Here is a 23,477-nt window from a genome sequence, read left to right as displayed (position 1 = left end):
AAACTTTCCCCGTATCAGTAGTAAGGTTGTTTTGATTCCTAGCATTTTTGTATTCACTAGAGTGGCACTTTTAATTTCCTTTAAGAATTTTTCCTTTGCATTCACAGCTTGGCTAACTGATTGGCACAAGAGACCTAGTTACTAGGCTATCTTGGGTTTCAATGTGTCTTTCTCACTAAGTTTAGTCATTTATAGCTTTTGATTTAACATGAGACACATGTGAATCTTCCTTTCACTTGAACACTTAGAGGTCATTGTGAGATTATTGATTGGACTAATTTTAATATTGTTGTATCTCAGGGAATAGGGAGAGTAAGGAGAGGGAGAGAGATGGGGAAATGGCCAGTCAGTGGAGCATTGGTACACCCAACTTAATTGACTGTTTGCCATCTTATGTGGACATGGTTAATGGCACCCCAAAACAATGACAATAGCAATATCGAAGATCACTGTTCATACATCACATAATATATACAATAACAATGAAAAATTCCAAATATTGCAAGAATCACCGAATTGTGATACAGAGACGCGATGTGAGCAAATGCTGTTGGAAAAATGGTGCTGATAGACATGCACAACACAGGGTTGACACAAACAAACCATCAATTTGTTAAAAATGCAGTTATCTGCGAAGCTCAATCAAGCAAAGAGAAATACATCAAGGTATGCCTGTATCTAGTAGGGCAACCCTATTCCTAGGCTGCTTTAAACTATGTTGACTCTTTTGCCCTGCGTTCTTATGATTTTTAAGATCCACTTACTAAGTTTCCCCTTGTTTCTCAAAATATCTTTTGGAATTTAGACTGAAGTTGCAGTAAAGTTTTCAATGGGTGTGGAATTAACCTCTTTTTGAATATTTTACACATCTTTTCACAAATTTACTTTTGGGTACCTTCTTTTTATTATTATTTTGAATAGGATTCTTTTTTATAAGTTGAATTTTGTTTTCCTAAATGGTTAAGACTACTGCATAGAGAGGCTGTTAGTTTATTTATATATCAATCTCTTATGTGACCTACTTGCTGAACTCTTTATTAGTTTTAATAGTTTTGTGTAGAGACCTCTGGATCTTCTGTGTAGACAAATACCAACATGTTAGTGCTTTCTCTTAACACATTCCAGTTATATAACCGTGGAGCTTTTTATTAAACTCTGTACTTAGGTTTTTTCATCCGTAAATTAAGGATAATAAGTCCCCACCTCAAAGGATTGTTTTCAGGATTAAATGAGAGAATTAAGGAGACATAACACAGTGCCTGTCACATAGTAAATATCCAACAAATACTGATTTTCAGTATTTTATTGTTGGTATTACTACACTGGCTTAAATTCTCCAACATCAGATTATCTTGATATATATTCAAGATTCTCATGATCTGTGTTCTTGTTTGCAGAAGAGATGTAGGTTATTACTTGTCATTTCAGGTTTTTAATTATAAAATATTTATAATAAAATTTTCATCTCAATGTTCTTCACAGATCCCTCAATTTTCTGTTTAACTAAGTTAATTCCTTTGTCTCTAATATTTTATATTTTTTCCTCCATATGCTAGTTTTATCCCTTCCTCCCCCTAGTCTTTTTTTCTTTCTTGAAGTATATCCTCAAGTAACTATTTCAGAATGACCGCATGGGAGAGAATTCTTTTTAAATGAATTCATTTCAATATTGTCATCATGGTATAGAGATATGCTTTGGTTTTAGTGTCTTTTTACATATTACCTAGTTATGGTATGAGGCTTTCCACATTGTTCCATATTCATTGTAATTGTTTTCAGTGACTAGACTGCACCACATCAGGGTCAAGTTCTCATATTGTGGAATTCATAGATGGCTTTGAAGAATGTAACTTTCTCATCCTTTTTGATCATTTCAAGGGAAATAGTTTGAAACTAGTCTCCTTCAGACTGTCCTGTACCAGAAACACTTAATGATTTTACCACCTGTGATCATTAGAATTAAAAACATTTTTTGCATGCCCAGTGATTTTTCTGAAAGTATTATATTTCAATTTATCTTTTTAAAAAAAAATCCTATGTTTTTCTCCTCTGTCTTCATTTCTCTTTTCTCTTAAATTTTTTCTTCAAATTTTATCTTTTTAGTTAACTGAGAATTTAAAAAGTAGTAAATGTGTAAATATATAAAATATTTGTTTTCAATAGGCATGGGATCATCACGTTACAGGCCTTCTCAGAAGCTAATAGGAAACTCTGGCTTGAAGCCATGGATGGGAAGGAACCGGTAAGACTATGATACATTCTATAATTTAGGTTTTATTGTCCTAATAATTATAATGTATGGAAATTCTTTTCATAGTATACAATGTTTTGCCTGTAGTATAATTGAAAATATTAAAAAAGGAAATCGGGGGAGTAGAGACTTTTATGGTTTCCTAGTCTCACTCATGGCACATAACTCTACCTTTCTGACTTATTTTATAAGGGGACTTTTGGGACTAATTTAAAACCCTAAAATTACTTCTTAAAAAACTACTTACACTCATCACCTTGGCTCCACCCATTAGGTTATCTTATTCAGTTAATAATGATCGCATGCCCAGTCTTTGCAAGGCCTGTGCTAGGCATGTGATTAGAGTGATGAACAAGGTTCAGGGTAAGAACTGATTCTCTAATCAAGAGCATTTTTAAAAAGTATAACTTAATAAAACTCCCCGTGGCTTGACATTTTCACTTCCATACACATCCCCATTTTTAATAGTTATTTTGAGATTGGTATGATAGTCTACTTACAAAAAATAGGAAGGCTTACGTAAAAAGGAGGCTGAATCATTCATCACTGTCTGTTTTCCTTAAAGAACACTGTTACTAGATCAGTAGAGGGTGAACACACAGAGGAAATAAGAGTCGCCATCCTGTCACTTGAGAACCATTCTTTAGATGGCAAAGAACCTGTACAGCAATAGTGCCAAACAAAGTGTGGTCCTCAGACTTTGAGACCCTCCCTCAAACTGTGTTTACCAGTCCACAGTAAGATCAGTACAGAAATTGTGATTCAGCCTTTAGAAAATTGTGTAGCCACTTGGGTTATTTTAAGCCTGTTAAATTGAATTTAAAAATTGGAACTCTGCGTTGATTTTTTGGTTATTTTCTATTTCAATTTTATTATATTTTACACAAACGTTAATAATAGATTTAAAAGCAAATTCACTCTTTACCAGAAATAGTTGAGAAGCCCTGACTTAGAGCAAATTTAGGGAATAGTTTGTTAGCCCAACAGTGTAGAAGTTAGGATTGTGTACATTGAGAACATGCTAAGCAGGAAATTGGAAGAAGGAGCAATTCCGTGAAATCCATTATGAGATACTTCCTGAGAAAGGCACATTATGCATCATACTGGGGCAGAGAATAAGATGCTTAAATGAGATGGAGGCAGAACCTTGTCCAGGGCAGCGCAGCCACGGATGGAAAAAGAGTGGGAAGTGAGGGTGGCTGAACCACAGGAAGGAGGTTGGTTGATGGTACACAGATGGTGCTGTGGACACAGCAGTTGTAGGACCTTGAAATCAAGACACTCTTTTCGTGTATTAGTGTACAGATATCACCTTGCTAATCTTTTGTGCTGGGTCATTAACTGGAAGTAACTAATGGACATCCTTTGTTTTTTAGATTTATACTCTGCCTGCCATTATAAGCAAGAAAGAAGAAAGTAAGTCATTTTAGTAGTTATTTAAAATTTTATCATATAGTCATTTTTAACACAAAAGCATTATGTGATTGTAAGTATTCTAGGGAAATAGTATAACACCATTGATCTCATGGTTCAGCAACTTTGAAATTTTTATTTACGATGTTTCTAATGTTAAAACCACAAACCTCTGATGTTACAGTAACAAAAGCTAATTTTTATTTCTTTGGGGTTTACTTATTTACATGCCTTGGTTTATCTCTGATAGAGATTTGAGAAAGTTGATATTAAGCTCGATTATTTATGTAAAATATATTAATATATAATTATATAATATATTTTTATTATATATTAATATATTATATATTAATATATATAATATATAATTATATATAATCAAGCTAAAATATATAATTATATATAAATACTGTATTTATATATCTATATCAATATAAATATATAAAACAGTAGAGAGCTTCTTTGTCTTATTTTCTCTGCTCCAGTTTTCTTACAGGTATAAGACTGAAGACATAAACACTTCTTGCTGGTTTTAGTGGATAGTGACTCAGAATGTAAAATATAAGGACCTTGTCATTACACATGGTATATGTAGGAAAAGATGTTTTTACTGTATTATTACTAAATCATTAGTTTGTAGCCATTCTTTATAAACACAGTTTATATGTTTTTCATCATGTTCTGAATACTCTTTAATTACCTGCCAACTTCTTGCTTTTATCTGTGGTTAGTTTAGGGTATTTTCATAAGTGCTTTACATAGTCATTTTATTTGATATTTAAAATTAGTTTGTGTATTTGTTTCTAGGGTTATGTATATAACTTTGAAAGCAATTCCAAATTTTATGTGATGCAGTGGATTTTGTCTTATGGCTTCTAAATTTATTTTTCAAACAAACTCAATAACCCTGACATTTACTTTTCCTATTTATTTTATTTTTATTTTTTAATAGAGATGAGGTCTCATTTTGTTGTCCAGGCTGGTCTCTAACTATTGGCCTCAAGTAACACTCCCACCTTGGTCTCCCAAAGTGCTGGGATTACAGGCATGAGCCACTGTGCCTGGCCAACCCTGACATTTAGATTGCTATGGAAATACGAGTTAGAATGGAATAAATATAAACTAGGAAAGCACTCATTTGAAAGTTATAACTATTGAATGTATAAAAAACCTATTATTTTATCTGAATTAAATGCTTTCTAGTGATTAACTTCAGAAATTATCAAAAGAAAATGCATGATATCAAAGATGTTTCAATAATAATTTAAATAACTTCTAATTTTGAAATTATTTTTAAATAATATTTTAAAAAACTATTTCCAGTTTTTATTCTTACGTTTACTTCCTTACTAGAATCAAGGAAAGTGATTAGTACAAAATCCTTTATTGCCAACTTTTATCTAATCACAGATACATTAACCAAATTGTAAGAGTTTTGTATGTACTGAATGTTCATTCTAAATAATTACCTAAAAAATAATCTTTTGTATAAATTGCATTTGAGAAGGGTGTAAAATGTGTTTTCTAACATTAGTTTGATTGTTGATATCCACTATAAGGTTAATCCTTTCAAATTCAAATTAGCCAAGGACAAATCCTTCATGGAAAACAATTGTACCTATATACAGTATTGAGTAGGGCTTCTGAATGGTGGCATAGTCAAGTCGATCAGAATATACTGATGCTTAGTTAAATGTACCACTAAAACTAACGTACTTACGAATGAGAGGGAGTCTGCATCTTCATGCAGTACAGAATCATTCTTCTGGAAATAGGTATCCTGCAGTATCAGCCACCGGAAACGTCACTGTGCCTTCAATTATAATTATAAAATGGTTTCTGTGTCAGAAAAATAGCAGTCCTAGAGTGCATGTGTTTGTATCATTTCTCACACTCTGGCTTTTTGTATGGTATATTAGTTTCCTACCCAGTACTCTGAGCTCCTTGTGACAGAACCCATCTCTTCTCCATAGTAGTCAATACAGGCCTTCCCTGAGACATGTGCTGAGCACAGATTTGCTCTTATTCTTCTCATTAGTACCAGTAGGCTTTTATTACCCAAGGGAAGATTTTTGGTCATAGAAGAAATATTACAAGCTTCTACTTTAGTGCTTAAAAGTTATGAATCTTAAGCTTTATTTTTAAGTTTTGTTTTTAATATTTGATTTATTTTAAGCCATATTTTTACTTGAAGCCTGTTTTTAATCAGTATACAGATCTTATTTGTAATTGCACTAACTTTTAAAACTAAGTCATTTCCACTTTATTTTGTTTTCATAAATCTGAGAGAATTCTCCCATTTGTACACTTAATCAGTGAAGTTTCCTTAAGACATATCAACTGATGACAAAATAGTAAATTTTATTCTCTCAGAGTCACCCTAATTAGATGGATTTGTGATCCTGACAAATATAATCTTTTCAACACCTAGCAACTTTTTTAATCTAATAAATCACTTTATAAATGCAGATTAAGTATTATGTTAAAATTAAGTATTGTAAGCATTCTAAATAAATACACAAAAAATTGCATAGTGATTTCAAAAGGTCTTACTACTTTTGCATAGATGAAACTTATTGAAAATTACACTTATTTTTAGCTGTCACACACATGGGGATTCAAATTTGCTCACCCAAACAGAATCACTACCCTATTGAAAAGTCAAGACTATGGCAGCTGCTACTAATAAAAGAAACCGTGGCTCAAAGGCACAGGATTGGACTCACTTTCCAAAATTTAGCTGCCAGCAGCTCTGGGGTGGACATTGTGGTATTCCTAATTCACCTGAGTCAGGGTTTTTTTAATTTTTTTTATTTATTTATTTTTTTTTGAGATGGAGTGTCACACTGTTGCCCAGGCTCAAGTGCAGTGGCAAGATCTCAGCTCAGTGCAACCTCCGCCTCCTGGGTTCAAGCAATTCTCCTACCTCAGCCTCCCAAGTAGCTGGGATTACAGGCACATGCCACCACGCCCAGTGCCCAGCTGATTTTTGTGTTTTTAGTAGAGATGGGGCCTCACCATGTTGGCCATGTTGATCTCGAACTCCTGTCTTGGGTAAATTTGTGTTTCAGTGATTGTGAAATTCTCATACCTGTTAGGTCTTGAATAAGTCATGTGAGCTCGTTGTGTTAAGTGCTTAAATCAGTGTCTTTTTGTCAGCCCCTCTAACCATTTTTTGTACATCATCCTGTTCTTGAGATCTTGTATTTCTTTTTAGTTGATATTTGACTCCCCTAAAGGTAGCATTGCATCAATTTCAATATGTAACTTCTCCTGTAATTGGTATTGGAAACCAGTACCAGCCCTAACTCACCGGCCACTTCGAAGAGTGCTCATTTATATCCTCCATAATTCAGATGGCTTCCACTTATTCTAAAATACTCTTGTTCTCCTTTGGAAACTCAGTTTTGCATAACATGTGTTTGTGTTTTTGAACTGCTGAAGACAATGAAGTTTAGGATGGTAAAATATACAACTTAGGTAAACGTTTGTTTTGAATGCCAGCCATTTAGAAGCAATCATAACATCTGTGCCTTCACGGAAAATCCTACAAGCAACAGTGTAAGAAATATCTAATATTCTAAAATAGGGCCATAGTATGAATTTACAGAGAACAAGTGCCACGGAATGAAGAATAAAACTATGCTGTGACTGTAGTTTCATGCTACTCTTTGTGAGACTAACATGCAAAAGTCTTCCTACCTTGTATTAATAGTTACTCTTAATTTACCATTTTCAAAGTATGAATGCTGCGAGTAAGAAAAAGGAAGTTCTTTTCCGTTGACGTTTCTGCTAATAAAAGTCAATATTAATATGTGTAATGACAACATCAGCTAACATTCCGTCCTTATACAAAATTGAAGGGATTGGAACAGAAGATAATCTTGAAGTCTCCCAACAGCTCTAAATTTCTGCTTGTATGTTTCAGTGACTTTCCTCAAGTGTACCTGTGTATCTATTCTCCGCAGCAATGAGCTTTTTCTTCTCATTCTATGCGGTTACCATCTGTTATGAGTGTTCTTGAGCTTCATATTGTGGTTTAGATAGTTTGGTTCTGGAAGTTCTCAGATGTCCCTAGGTTATCATCCTCCTTCTTTACCATATAATCCCCTGATCTTTGATCAGTTACAGTTTTGTTTTTATCACAGAGGCCCGAGAAGATGTCATAGCTCAAGTGCTCTTCATGAGCAGAGCAGAATGAAAGAACAGTTTGGGCCAGGGCTATGGAGAGTTAACTGCCCATCCTTAAGGAGCAGAGAAAAGGTCCAGTAGGTATCATGAATACTGATAAATGTACTTATTTATTTTTTATTTATTTCAGTTAACATATAGCATGATATTAGTTATCTGTTGTAAGGGACCTTTTAATCTGAAACAGGAGATCCGCAAAGTGAATTGAAAATTAAAGACAAATGTTGCTTTGTTTTGTCAACCCTGAGAATGTACTGTAAGGTCAAGTAGATTACATCTGTAAGGGCATACTAGGTTTTGAATTGCTAGGAAATTGAAGGTATAAGGACTTCTGCTTTGTTAGCTCTGTGGAAGACTATTCTTTTTCCTTTCCTCATGGCTGTTTGAATTCTTTTGAGATTAATAGCTTTTGTGCTGCTAAACTGCCTTATGGAAACTTTTTTAAGGTTTCAATAAAAGCTTTATCCCTGAACAGTTTACAGAGGGGAAAAAAATAAGGTTTAGACTTAACTTTTGATTGAATATATTAAGTTGATTAAGTTAGTCTGTCTTCTGCTTCTACCCTCACCCATGAAGGCCAAGTATCATTAATGTTATAGAATTCTAATTCTCATATTACAGAGTTTGGTAGTAGTTGTATTCTGGGTATCCCTCTGCTTCTCTCTACAATAGAGGAGATACAGGGCCGGGGTAGGGCTTGGGACTGGGGAAGTGTTCACAAATGTAGCTCATGTAAGCTAATAAACTCTAACCCTTACAGAACCCATCAGAGAAGGTACTTGAGCAATGCTGGTACAAACCAGTAACTAGCAAGCCATCAATCAATAAGCATGTATTGGCTGCCTGCTCTGGGCCAAGCATTGAGCCCAAATCAGCAATCCTTATTTCTCCTGTGTAGTATACTTATCCTCTTCTCCATGTTGTTGCCCCAGGAGTACCTTGTCCTCCACTGAAGGAGAATTATCATTAATTATCAGCCTTTTTAATGGTGCAATTTGATTTAGTAATAACCCTTTCCATCGACATTTGAACAAGAAAGAGTTCCCGGGTGTTTTTGATTTTTTTGTTTTTTTGTTTGTTTTTGGATGTTAAGAGGACACGTTTTAGTTGAATTCTCATGAGCACTGATGCATTAAGTATAGTAACCCCTTCTTGGCTTTGGAAAACTGCTCATTTTCCATTACAGAATGTGTTTGCCGCTGACTTCCCTCAGAAATGACAATCCTTGTGACTACATCATCCACAGTCATTGGAAGACAAACTATTTTAGCCATCTTGTCCTCTTCTCAGACCTCAGAAGAAATGGCTGGGTGCTCAAGTGAAGGCGCTGTCTATAGTCAATGGTTGTTTGCAAAGCAACCATCAACAGGCACTGCCACTGCTGCTCTTTGCTGCCTTTGTTATGTGAATTGACAAGTCAGTAGTCAAAAGGGATATATTCCAGTTAAGGGAGGAAAAGTTCATTGTGTGGGATTGCCTTTATTTCAGTGAGTTTTGCCACAGTGAATTAAGTTATACACAATTAAATCAGAACTGGCCAGGTTATGCTTGGTAATCGATGATCCTCAAGTCTCAGAGGCTGATGACAATAAAGGTTCATTTCTTTATAGTACGTGTCCATATAGGTCAGCGGTGGCTCTCAACATTGTTTTCACTCTGGAACTTGAGTTGATAGAGAAGCCTCCCTTTGTATCATTGCTGGTCCTGTGACAAGGGAAAAAGAAAACTGTAAGCCACATACTGGCTCTTAGTGGCTGCTGGGTGAAGACACGTGTCACTTCTGTTCATATTTCATTGTTAGTGCGTATCACATGACCAAGCCTGGCTTCAAGGGTGCTGAGAAATATAATCTTCTTGCAGGGAGGGACAACAGATAATGGGTAAACAGTAATTTCAGTCTGCTATAGTCTGTTTAGCCCTAGTGAGAGGATATGTTTTTTCATTGTATTTTTTGAGGTATAATGAGCACATAGGGACATTTCTTAATATCCAACTTACTATTTTTTCAGTGACTAGGTTCACAGGGCCTGCCTGGTTTATGCCTGATCTATGTCTGTTTGAAGAAACAGATCATTGCTCTATCCACGAATATTTTAAAAATAAGTGACAAAGTGATATATGCCTGTTCAAAAAACAACACTTGTGGCTGACAGTCCCTCAAGCCCCAGTGATTTTAGCCCTGTGGGAAGAATGCCTTATTCACGAAATTTACATATGTAGAGATTTGCGTTCTTCTCTAGTCAATAATAATGATAAAAGCCAATACTCTAAAGCACTTACTATATTCTAAGCATACACTATTCTAGGAGCTTTGCAAATGTTAACTTACTTCATCTTCAAACAGTGCTATGAAGAAGATACTATTATCTTTATTTTGTAGGAGAGGAAACTGAGGCACAGAGAGATCAAAACCATGCCTAGTAACAGAGCTAATAAGTGGAAGAGTAACTACTGCCCCTCTCATCTAATTAGAACTAATGACTGGCTTCTTTTATAATTTCTTCTTATGTTTTCCTTCATATAACAGTGACGTGTAGACAGGAGCAGATATTTAAAAAAAAAAAACCTAGCATTGAATTCGTCTTGTTCCGTTGTTAGGCACTCTTCCGTTTGTCTTCATTTACTACAACTGTTTAACTTAGGTATTGTTACTTCCCTCATTTTATAAATGAAGGAACTTGAGTTTATAAAATAATAACCATATTTCCCCCACCTCAGACATACAGCAGTGATACTAGAGCTGAGAATTGGCCTTAGGTTTTCCTGGCTTTAAACAAAGCTGGACACTATTTCTGCACCATGAAACTACTCTTTCAGTCAAAGCAAAGGATGGTCAAAGGAAACAAAAATTCATGGTTATTTTTGCCAACACAGTATATTCTTCCACATCTCTGAATTGATTGATAATGTTGTATTTACTCACATGACGAGAGCTAAGTACAGGATCCATGGAATACATCAGCAGCATCCATAGAATAACCCTGCAGTTAGACTGACAGTAAGATTTCATTCTACGTGATGAGCTTGTGATATCAGTTTATTAGAAAAGACTGGAATATTGCTGCCAAATATCCCAGTATACTTTGAGGTACAGCCTGCTTATTACTTATTTTTCTCAAAATGAATACTTAAGAGAGAAATTCTGTTTTATATGTCACAACTATCTTCATTCTTTTTTGTTGAAAGGAAGTTCTACTGAAATTTTTAAAAAATGGTTGTCTTTTTCTCTTAATATAACTTTTTATTGAAAAGTGGAACAACGTGACCTGTAGTACCAAACATTTTAAATGTCAGGAACTTGCAGTTTTAATTGATATAAAAATGCTAGTGTCTTGTTTTTACCTAGGGTTATATTTTTTTGTCTTAGTTTTTGTTGTTGTCCTTAAAACTGAAAATTAAATGATTCCTCACTTTTCCATCTTACCTGTTTCCTATATTCAAGAAGTATTTAAAAATATCTGAATGCTTAGTGTTACACTGGGCATTTTGGGGTTATTGGAACCAAGCAGTCTCTCTTTGGTGTCCAAGAAAAGCTTCACTCTCATGTAGGTAGGTCATCAGCTGCACTCTAATGAGATGCCAAGGCCATTCATTTTCGTATGTTGAGTTCACTGAAAGTATTCACTGAGTTCTGTTCTCTTGACCTAGGACGCTGCAGACAAAGAAATAAATGAGCCACTTCCCATTGATGGCAATACTTATTTTAGTTTTGACATTTTTATTTCTAGAGTTTTGAAGTTCTTTTTAGAGTACTAAACACACACACACACACACACATACATATATATACACACACATATATATATTTTTCAAAATGTCAAATAATCCCAAAATGCCTAGTGAATTAAAAATGACAATTTCTAACTTCTGCCCTCTTTCTCCTTACCAGTAGTTTGCATATATATTTGTGGAGTTTTTTCTTAGGAAAATAGAAACAGTCATACCTACCCTCAAATTTTTACATTTTGAGAAAATAGGCCTTATTGTCCTGTCGATTACTTTTGTCACCTAACAACATATAATAAATACCTCTTCATGGTAGTACCTCTAGTTCCATTGTTAGGCACAGATTTTTCACGCCTTTCTGTCAATCAATTCAGCTCCATTGGCTTGCTGTGCCTAGAATTCTTTTCAGTTTTTAGTTTGTTGCTGTTACTGTTTCTTGATTTTTATCATAATTTTTTTGATTTTTTTTTGTCTGGGGATCTATTTTGAGTTACAAGAATGTGTTTAATCTACTGTCTTTAAGTGGAAGTTAGTTTTAAATTTGTATTGGTTTGAATTCTCCTCATTTACTATTTGAGAATATTTTAAAAATCATGTCTCTACCACATGTGATGAAAATTTGTATCATAGTTCAAAAAATTTTCAGTTTTTCCTCTGGGTGTTGGTATTTTTTAAATAAATGCTTTCTCTTTAAATAAGTAATCTAATTTGATCTGGCTGCAAAACCCTTTAAAAAAATTAGAATTGATCCAAAGAAAATCTATCCAAAAAACAATGAAAATAAATTGGAATTTCATAATCCTAGGACCTTTTGGGGATGTTTAGTGACTGACAATGCATGTTTTGAATTATTTTAAATATGGTAGCAAAATGAAAAATAGAACATGGAGCTCAGAATCAGACCTGAGTTAGAATCCCGACTCTAGATCTTAAAACTGAGAGTAGTGGAGGTTTTCAGCAACCCAGGAAATCATTTTAAGACTGCAGAGCCGTTTCTTTACCTCATAATGTTTTGAGAATCACAGGAAAGGATATGTGAAAGGCTTTATAATACAAGTTTCAATACATAATAAGGGTTTATTCTTACTGCATTTGCTCCTGTCATCTAAAAGAAAACACGTAATAAAGGAGTAATGCTATTTTTAGGAAAAGTGGATAAGATCATTGTAATATACTTTCTGTGAAGGATCTTAGCAGGTTGATACAATAGCTGTGAGGATGAAGTTCCCTCCTCTACTTCTACCCCAAAATAAAAAGTCAGCCTCTAACCAAAATATTTGGAAAACTCAGTAAAAACCTCTCTACTGTTGAGTCATAAAGGCCCAGTGAACAGAGCCAACTGAAGGGAGAATGTGAGTTCAGCATAAACACCTAATGCGATTTCTCTCTTATTTTCAGTGTATTTGAATGAAGCAGGGTTCAACTTTGTGAGAAAATGCATTCAAGCTGTGGAAACAAGAGGTCAGTGTTGCCTGATCGGTATAGCATTCCTGTCATGTGTCTCATTCTTACATAGAAAACTCTCAGAGTAGATGAATCATTGAAGATGTATTTGGTCATTAACGTGGATTAATTTTAAGAGTGATATAAATGTGCGTATCAGTATACAAATAGCTATACCTTGAGCTTCAGTTTACTAAAAATCATGCTTTAGGCATACTTCTTTTTTAGATTTTTTTCTAATAGGCCTCACTGTACTTCTTATTGATAAACCCTGCATTATTTATTACTGCAGCACCTCTTTGATTTTTTTTTTTTTTTCCAAGCATTAAGGAGGTAAGATTCTTAAGGAGCTTGTCTTCACTCCCTTCCTTCCTTATATTCTTTCTTTTACTGATTTGTCACTGCCACAGTTTTGGTACCTTTCTTCGTTTTAATCATGACCTCTGTCTTGAAGTCCACTCCAGTTAAACGTTAGACTCACTTCCAGGAAAATTTGGCTAAAGCAAAATTCATACTGGGCTTTGCCGTTCCATAAAGTTATATTTAAATTTTTAAGTGCTACCACTTCAACATTTTGAGAAGTAGTTTCCTTGAATTCTCTGAATCTGTTTCCTCATCTCTAAAATGAAGATATAAATGCCATAGAACTTTTCAACATGCAGGAGACTCCATGACTCTGAAGAAATAGAACATGAGTAATATTGATCATCCCTTCCCATCTTCACTGCTTTTTTATATTCAAATAATGGTGAGTAGGCAGCTACACTTTGCTACTTTGAAGATCTTCAGAGACTTTCAAATCACTGTTCAATGTCTGCTCTGAGAAATATAAGTCTGATGGGTATTTCCAGGATAGCTTTGCTAAAGTTAGACTGTGAAATTGGATAAGTAGCTTTCAAATTTTGTTAGGCATATGTCTGAGTTTTTAACATTCTGTACTTGCCAAGCTGTATCTCAAGCCATTTTCTTGTGATTTTCCTTCCCATTAGGTATCACCATTTTAGGACTCTACCGAATAGGAGGAGTGAACTCCAAAGTTCAAAAACTCATGAATACCACATTTTGTAAGTTTTGGATGAAGCAACTTACATAATTTTCGTGTTCTTATAGGTAATCTAAAGTATAGGCTTCTTTGACTAGTGCTTGTCTTTGAATATTTTCAAATAATATTTAAAGTTCATATTTGTATTCAGTTTTTAATGTTTATTTATAATAGATGAACAATGAGAATTTGAGGAGGAAATTTTATAATACTGTATTTTTTTCTCCCAAGCGTCCTTTGGTTAGCTAGAGATACAATAAGATGCATGGATGCTAGCTAGAGTCATTTGGAATCCTAGCTCAGCCACTTACAGGTTTCATGACCTTGAGTAATTTGCTTAACGTCTTTGTGTCTCAGCTTCCTCATTTATAACAATAGGGATAATAATGGTACCTGCCTCTAAAGAGTTGTGAGGATTGAATATGTTAATCTCCGTAAAGCACTTAGAAGCATGCTAGGCACATGGTAAGTGCTCTGTCATGTTAACAATTAGCAATAATTTCATTTGAGAGACTTATTTCATAAGATTTATCTTTGAGGTTTAGTGTCAGCTTTTTATCAATTCACACAAACAACAGTACTAACATTAACTCTTGGCATTCTAAGAAATGAATACCTCTCTCTTTTGACCTACTTATGTTTGTGCCCATTTTTCATAATCGCATAAGAAATATTTTGAACTGCACAATTTAAACACCTTGTTTTATTCTTTCTAGCTCCTAAATCCCCTCCTGATATTGATATTGATATTGAACTGTGGGACAATAAGACGATAACAAGTGGGCTGAAAAACTACCTCAGGTGAGGAGGGTTTAACTCCTGGTACTCTGGATGCAATCTCTGACTCACCCCTTGAGTAGTAACCACGTAACTTCATGGAGTCTGTGTCCAGAAGCTTCACTTGGTAGCTCAGTTCCCTCACATGAGGTGAAATAGCATGACATGGTAACACTTACATTTAGTGTTCTGGAACTTGTACTTGATTTTTTCAATAATAATTTAAAAGGCTATGTAATATTTTGAGTACTGAATTAGTATTTGTTGTCCCATATGTATATGGGAGTTTCATGTACTTTTTTAAATAACAAATTGGAATGGAAAGTTGTGTTGTTTTTGTTTTGTTTTTTAACTATTGTTCCCATATTTGTTGCTCTGGTAAGGTAATTCTGATACTGGGAGACTCCCGGTCTCCCTTCTTAATACAGTCATGGAAAGAAATACTAAGTACTTAATACAGTCATGGAAAGAAGTACATTGGTGTGTTTGAGGTCTGCGTTTTAGGTCTCTCTGTGGCCCCACTACTGGAACTCTATCATACTGCCAAATCACCCAATTCTTTTATTTACTTATTTATGTATTATTTTATTTTTAATTGATGAATAACAGTCACCTAATTCTTAAAGAAACATTTAAAGTTTAGGGGAGAATAAAAGATACTGCTATTCTAACATGTGCTTCACTTCTCTGTTGTAGGTGCCTTGCAGAACCACTGATGACTTACAAGTTGCACAAAGATTTTATCATTGCTGTTAGTAAGTATACTTGCATCACATACACGTTATAATTGATGTAGTTTTATGCTGCCGTACTTAGGCATATATTACTAGTATCAGCTAGTGAAGATTTTTTTCAAGTATTGCTTAAAAAGTTGTTAATCTGGGCTGGGCGCAGTGGCTCACACCTGTAATTCCAGCAGTTTGGGAGGCCGAGGCTAGTGGATCACCTGAGGTCGGGAGTTCGAGACCAGCCTGACCAACATGGAGAAACCCTGTCTCTACTAAAAATACAAAATTAGCTGGGCATGGTGGTGCATGCCTGTAATCCCAGCTGCTCGGGAGGCTAAGGCAGGAGGATCGCTTGAACCCAGGAGGCGGAGGTTGTGGTGAGTCGAGATTGCGCCATTGCACTCCAGCCCAGGCAACAAGAGCGAAACTCCATCTCAAATTTAAAAAAAAAAAAAGTTGTTAATCTGCTATTTAGTAATTTATACTGTGGTTTAGAAGCCAATAAGAAATTGCAGAATTAACTGAAATATTTTGACACTTAGTGAGACCTCACTGGGTAAGTGTGGTGATTATAAAGAACCATGAGGAATTATTATTCTAATTTCATTTCATTTGAATGACAAATATCAGTTTCTTATAAGAGCAACTAAGCAGGACTCTAAATATGTACAGACAATTATGTCCCTGCACATGCTCGTGTGCTGTATTCCTCAATCTGGAGATGAGTCAAATATTTTTGGCAGACAGCAGGTGCTTCCATCAATCCCCTCTCCCTCATATTTTATTTGCAATGATCACATTTATGTCATTTGTTTAGATCTGTGATTGCCATCATGTGATATGAATGGATAGATCAATTTAAAATATTAGCAGGAAGAGTTGACATATGTTATCTGAGAAGTTAGTAACGTGTATTTGTAAACCATTGAGACTGAAGTGCCAGGTACCATCTGAGCCCATCACAACAACTGGTAACAATTAAGAGCTGGCATTTCATTGTTAAGATGTATGAGGTGTGACTACAACCAGATTATCTTTCACAATCCAAGAAAGAAATTAGTTGCATTAGTTTATTTGCCCACATTGTAATGTCACAGGAAATGTGTGCTGATAAAAGTGTCAGATAAAGTTGAATGACCTTGGTTTTCAATCCAGCATTTATGACTAACCACATGATCTCATATAAATCTACACTATTTAATTTTCTCTTGAAGCTCTCCACTCTATCTCCTCTTCATAGAAATCTTTCTAAGACATACAGGACCAGAGAAAATATATAATCTGACCTCTCATTCTAGGAACTAGGAAATCAGAACCCAAAGTGGGCAAGTAACATGTACAATGACACTAATAAATTCATGGCAAAATCAGGGCTGCAAGCCAGTTCTTTGTTCTTTTTACTCTTAACCCAGAACCCTTTCTTACAGAAATTTTGCTTTATAACAAAAGAAATTTCAGCTACTTGGCTAAAATGGCTTAACGAGCTTATTGTTTTAGTCAAGCTTTTGGTCACAAGTTTTTTCTCCATTTGCTTCTGTGGCAAATGATGATTATATTATTATAATAATATTCATGACCATGATATTTAAAATATCTTATATATCATGTATAAGAACTCATCTTTTGTCTGGACCTAACATAGCCATATTTACTAGATGTTAAGTTAAGAAAATTAGGTTATTTGGTTTCAAGCAGCAAAAGTCCACCTCAGTATAAAGGGGAAGTTATTCAGATCCTAAGAGATATTTCAGTGAATTCCTTGGTAGAACAGAGGTCAGGGTTTCCATGAGCCTGCAACCAGGAACTGCCAAGTTGGGATTTGACATTTCTCTACTCACTCTTTCTGGAGGATCTCTCATCTTTGTTCTCTACTGTATTTCTATCATTCTCACTTTCCTTCCCAGTCAGATTTTCTGGGAGTACATTTGGTCACTTCAGCCCTGATTTTATATTATCTGCCTTTTCACATATGCAGAAAGATCAGATTTTTGATGTCTCCATTCCAGTTGCTAGGTTAGACCTCATGTTTAGCCTGAGCCAGGCTCTCTCCTCACTCCACGTCTAAATAGCTGCGCGCAGATGAAATGGTAGTCCCATAATGTGAATCCCATGAGTCAAAGTACTTTCTGGAGAAAGAATTTGGTAAAGTGGGCAATCACCCCAGAATTTATTTGCTGCAGTAAGAGAATGTTAAATGAAACTTTCTTGTTCTGAAATGTTAGACATTTCTCTAGCAGACATGTCAACATCTTAGTTTTGACTTGGCAGACAATACTTGCCGTAGATGATTTCTTACATTTTACATTTACCATTGTCATTATGGGCTAAAAACCTATTGGGCTTGTGTTTATGTAATAATGCTAACATTTCAGAGCAGCCCTTCTGTATTGTCTTTATATTTGTAAGATAAGGAGAGGAATCTGGGGCTTCATCTGGTCACACTGGGTTGAATCTCTAGGTGCTTTCTATAGGTGTATTACCACACTGCTATGAAGAAATATCCAAGACTCAGTAATTTATAAGAAAAAGAGGTTTAATTGACTCACAGTTCCGCATGGCTGGGAAGGACTCGGGAAACTTACAATCATGGTGGAAGGTGCCTCCTCACATGGCGGCAGGAGACAGAAGTGCTGAGGAAAGGGGGAAAAGCCCCGTATAAAACCATCAGATCTTGTGAGAACTCACTCACTATCAAGAGAACAGCATAGGATAACCGCCCCCATGATTCCATTACCTCAGCTCTCACTGAGTCCCTCCCACAACACGTTGGGATTATGGGAACTACAATTCAAGATGAGATTTGGGTGGGGACACAGCCAAACCGTATCGATGGGCTAATACATACTCTAATGACTGGCACATTAGGCAGTCTATAGCAATTGCTGTGATCATTCACATTTCTAAAGGTTTGATTCTGTCTTCAGGTAGTAAAACCCAAGCAGGTGATGAGTTTTGGCTGTATCAAAGTATACAGTTCAGTGGCTAAGAGCATCTGTGTGGAATCAGTAGAACTGGGCTTCTTTGGCTTCTCTACTTCCTAACTTCGTGACCATGGGAAAGTTACTCAACTTCTGCAAGCCATAGGGAATGATAATGACATTACTACGTGAAGCAATGCCTATGAGGCATGAGGGGTAGGAGTGGTCATTGTGATTAGATTACTAATGTTTACATACCCAGTTGAATGCAATTAAAACTTGAGCATTTGCAATCTTTTTTATGTAACAGAATCTGATGACCAAAACTACAGGGTGGAGGCTGTACATGCATTGGTTCACAAATTGCCGGAGAAAAACAGAGAGATGCTGGACATCTTAATAAAGCATCTGGTCAAGTAATTCTCTAACTTACATTGTTCATTTAACTTACTATTCATTGTTAAGTTTGTTCATGTCTTTTTAAATTGTGTGATGATGTTATAACATTGGTATTATAATTAGAGTCCATTGAATTTGCTTAAAAAATAGTATGGCAGTTTGTTTTTAAGATATTTCTATATGAGTGTGTGTACCTGTATATGTTTATTTGCATATAATTATGCAAATAATTATATCCTTTGCAATTGTTAAACTAATGATGAAACAATTAGATGTGTCAACTTAAAAATGAAGGAGTATATAGTTTTTTTTCCTCCCAATTCTTTTAGGTGCATTATAAGCAATGAGTTTGAAGACCAGTGCTCTATACTACTAAAGTCAACAGGTTCCCCTAGGTCAAACTAACACTTAACTGTTAGATTCCCTCCATGTATTCATGATTTCACTTGATCTCTGGAGATTTTTCTAACTTTGCTGCTAGTTTATTCATATATTTAACATCTCTCTTTGTAGATAAAGACTGTATTAGCCAGAGCTATCTGCAGAAACAAAAGCAATAGTGTGTGTGTACATATATTTAATATATATATAAAGAGATAGAGATTAGTTGATTTTAAGGAATTGGTTCACTTGATTATGGAAGCTAATAAGTCTGAAATCTACAGGGCGGGCTGGCAGGGAAGAGTTGATGTTGAAGCTTGAATCCAAAGGCAATCTTGAGACAGAATTCCTTCTTACTCTGGGAACTCAGTTTTTTCTTTTAAGATCTTCAACTGATTGGATGAGGCCCACCCACATTTTGGAGGGTAATCTACTCTACTTAAAGACTACTCATTTAAATGATGATGTCATCTGAACAAAATACCTTCATAGAAACATCTAGGATAATCTTCAACCAAATATCTGGGTATCATAGCCTAGCCAAGCTGACATGTAAAATTAATCAGTATAAATAATTGTATCTATCTACTATCTATCCATCTATAAATGGAAAGTTACAGAGAGAGAGACAAACACATATTTAAGCCCGAAGTTAGTTTGTCATGCTGCTGGAAACAAATGTCTAAATCCAGTTTTAAACTTACTTAAGAATTTCCTGTAGCATTATTTAGTATTTAATAGGGATATTTCCCATTTTAATGAGTACCATGATTTACAATAAAATGATTAATCCTTCATTCTTCGTAATAAGTAGTAACCCAATTTATGCTCATTTGAGCCATATGCATTTGAAATATAACTTACTTTGCTCATCCTTCCCCCACCATTCCTGGCTTCTTTCTGAACTTACAAAAGGTCAAGCCCTGCTCACCGAACAGCAGCTGTGGAACGTGCATTCAGATCACCACAAATTTACTTATAAAAAGAGAAAACAGCTAATAACACTCTTGATCCCTGGCAACTTTTCATGGCTGAAAAAAAATTAGGACAATCAACCTAGATTGGGATTCCAAAGACTAAAGGACTGATTCTAAATTTTCATTAATTAACTCTGAGAAGCAGTGTAAATCATTGCTTTCTTCCTAAGAGTCCTTTTGTTTGCTATCTGTGGTGTTTTCTTTGATTCTCAACTAAATTTAAATATTTAAGTGTTATTAAATTATAAAAAATATATATTGTGGATGGACTTATGTATTCATTAGGAGATATAACATTTTAGAGAATTATTATGGACTTTCTTTTGAATATAAAGGAAAAAGTGAAAGTTGATTTCTCCTAAACGAAAACCTTTTGATTTTACACATGGATATTTGCTAGTGGTATTAAATTTGCCAATCGATGTTTTTAATTCAATAATATTCAGGTGACCAATAATCCTTTCTCAGTACAAATGTGAAACTAAACAAAACTCTTGGTTCTCTGTTTGGAAAGCCCACTCAGGAGCACATGACTTTGCTTCATGTATTTGGGTACTCTGTTATTAGCTATATAGGTATGTTTATGATCGTTACATATTCCTGTTAGATTGACCCTATTTTTTTTTTTTTTTTTTTTTGAGACAGAGTCTCGCTCCGTTGCCAGGCTGGAGTGCAGTGGCGCGATCTGGGCCTATTGCAACCTCCATCTCCTGGGTTCAAGCAATTCTCCTGCCTCAGCCTCCTGAGTAGCTGGGACTAGAGGCACATGACACCACGCCCAGCTAATTTTAGCTAATTTTTGTATTTTTAGCAGAGACGAGGTTTCACCATGTTGGCCAGGATGGTCTCAATCTCTTGACCTCGTGATCCACCTGCCTCAACATCCCAAAGTGCTGGGATTACAGGCGTGAGCCACAACACCTGGCCAGCTTGATCCTTTTATCAATATATTTTATCTTTATCTCTAATAGCATTTCTTTGTTTTAAAATCTATTTTGTATGATATTGGTACAGTTCTTCTGGCTTTCATTTGGTTACTGTTTGCATGATACATCTTCTGTCCTTTTACTTTCAACCTGTTTGTATTTCTGAGTCTAATGTATATCTACTGTAGAAAGCATATAGTTGGATCTTACTGTTTTTTAATTCAGTGTGATAATCTCTGACTTTTGACTGTATTGTTTAATCCATTCACATTTAATGTTATTGATGTGGTTGGACCTATATCTACCATTTTTCTTTTTGTTTTCTGTATGTTTCATGTTGTCTTTGCTATTCAGTTTGAATTTTGCTGCTTTCTTGTCGTAATAGATTTTCTAGGGCTTATCATATACATCTTATCAGAATGTACTTAATTCATGTGAGCTATAGAATCATTATTTTTACATAGTTCTGTTTCCTCTTTCTCCTTTTTGTGCTATCATTAATAAACATGTTACATCTATATATGTTATATCCCAACAATCCATTGTTATAATTATTTATGTAATTTTATGCCTCTTAATGAAGTTGAGGGAAGAGGAGTAAGTACATTTATAGAGTTTGATACATTTATTAACCTTCTTATTTACCATTTTTTAACCTTTTCATTTGTTCCTGTGAATTTGAGTTACCATCTGGTATTATTTTCTTACTCCAGTACAGCTTTGCTTTATGCATTTCATTTGCGCTGTTCCTGTCAAATATATTACATTTTTACATGTTATAGGCCCAACAATATAATTATTAATACAAACATATTATTAAAATTGCATTTTAAAATCAAGAAAAGGAAGGAGAAGAAATATGTATTTATACTCTTTTAATTACATAATTACCACACTGGGTTTTTTTGTTTGTTTTTTGTGTGTTTATTTGTTTGCTTTTACATGTGCATTTGAATTACAGTCTAAGGTCACTTGCCTTCAGCCTGAAGAACATCCTTTAGTATTTTTTGTGATGTGGATCTGCTGGCAATAAGCTCTCTCAATTTTTGTTTTCCTGAAAATGCCTTTATTTCACCTTCCTTTTTGCAGGTTAGTTTTGCTGGATAGAAGATTCTTAGTTGGCAGACTTTTTTTTCTTTAAGCATTTTGAATATGCCATCCCTCTGCCTTCTAGCCTTTATTGTTTCTATTGAGAAATAAGCTTACTGGGGTTCCTTGTAGACCCCAATAAGACTTTTTCTCTTGATGCTTTCAGAATTTTCTTCTTGTCTTTGGCTTCAGCACTTTTACTGTGATGTGTCTTGCTGTGGATATCACTGCAATTATTCTACTTGGAGTTTGTTGAGCTTCTTGGATATATAGATTAATGTTTTTAATTAAATTTGGAAAATTTTCAACCACCATTATCTTTGAATATTGTTTTCTATTTATCTCTTTCATCTGCTACTGGTACTCCCATTATGCGTTTAGGAGTGTGCTTAATGTCACAGATTTTTTTCTGATGATCTATCTTTCTTTATTTTTTCTCTTTCTCTCCATTCCTCAGATTGCATAGTCTGTATTGATACTTCAGATTTACTGATTCACTCTTCTGCCAGGTCTACTGATTCTCTCTTCTGCCAGGTCTAATTTAGTGTTGAACCCCAGTAATGAACTTTTCATTTCAGCTATTGTAGTTTTCAACTTCAATTTTCATTTGGTTCTTATTTTTAAAATAACCTCTCTCTCATTATTGACATTCTCTATTTGATGAAACATTGCCACCACATCTCTGTACTTTCCTTATCTTTAGATGTGGTTTTCTTGAGGACTTTGGATATATTTATGACTTCTTTGAAGTATTTTTCTGTTTAAATCTGACATTTGGGTCTGCTCACAGGCAGTTTTTATTATCTACTTTTTTCCTGGTGTATGAGTCACACTTTGCTGTTTCTTTGCATTGTCATAATTTTTGGTTGAAGACATGGCATTTTAGCTACCGTTTTGTAGCAACTAATACTGATACTAGTACTGATCCTCTCTTGCTTTTATTGTTGTTTGCTTGTTTATTTAGTATCTTTTTTTTTTTTTTTTTGAGACAGAGTCTCACTGTGTCACCCAGGCTGGAGTGCAGTGGTACAATCTCGGCTCACTGCAACCTCTGCCTCTCGGGTTCAAGTGATTCTCCTGCCTCAGCCTCCCAGGTAGCTGGAATTACAGGCACTCGCCACCACGCCCGGCTAATTTTGTATTTTTGGTAGGGATGAAGTTTCACCATGTTGGTCAGGCTGCTCTGGAACTCTTGATCCTCAGGTGATCCAGCCGC

At 35.0% G+C, this 23,477-nt stretch overlaps 1 protein-coding gene across 1 annotated transcript in view; it reads left to right on the top strand.

Annotated features, from left to right (window-relative positions):
* ARHGAP42 (Rho GTPase activating protein 42) overlaps positions 1-23,477 on the top strand; it is a 312,250-nt gene that overhangs the window by 265,166 nt on the left and 23,607 nt on the right. Inside the window, exons 11-17 of the mRNA XM_030829546.1 lie at positions 2,164-2,242; positions 3,628-3,667; positions 12,980-13,042; positions 14,014-14,088; positions 14,783-14,867; positions 15,540-15,598; positions 18,800-18,905. Coding sequence (XP_030685406.1) covers positions 2,164-2,242; positions 3,628-3,667; positions 12,980-13,042; positions 14,014-14,088; positions 14,783-14,867; positions 15,540-15,598; positions 18,800-18,905 — 507 coding nt within the window. The remainder of the gene's footprint in view (positions 1-2,163; positions 2,243-3,627; positions 3,668-12,979; positions 13,043-14,013; positions 14,089-14,782; positions 14,868-15,539; positions 15,599-18,799; positions 18,906-23,477) is intronic.

The sequence above is a fragment of the Nomascus leucogenys genome, chromosome 15 (assembly GCF_006542625.1).
Source record: "Nomascus leucogenys isolate Asia chromosome 15, Asia_NLE_v1, whole genome shotgun sequence".
Classification (NCBI taxonomy): Eukaryota; Metazoa; Chordata; class Mammalia; order Primates; family Hylobatidae; genus Nomascus; species Nomascus leucogenys.
The sequence above is the reverse complement of the archived record's forward strand: the minus strand, read 5'-3'. Positions and strand labels throughout refer to the sequence as shown.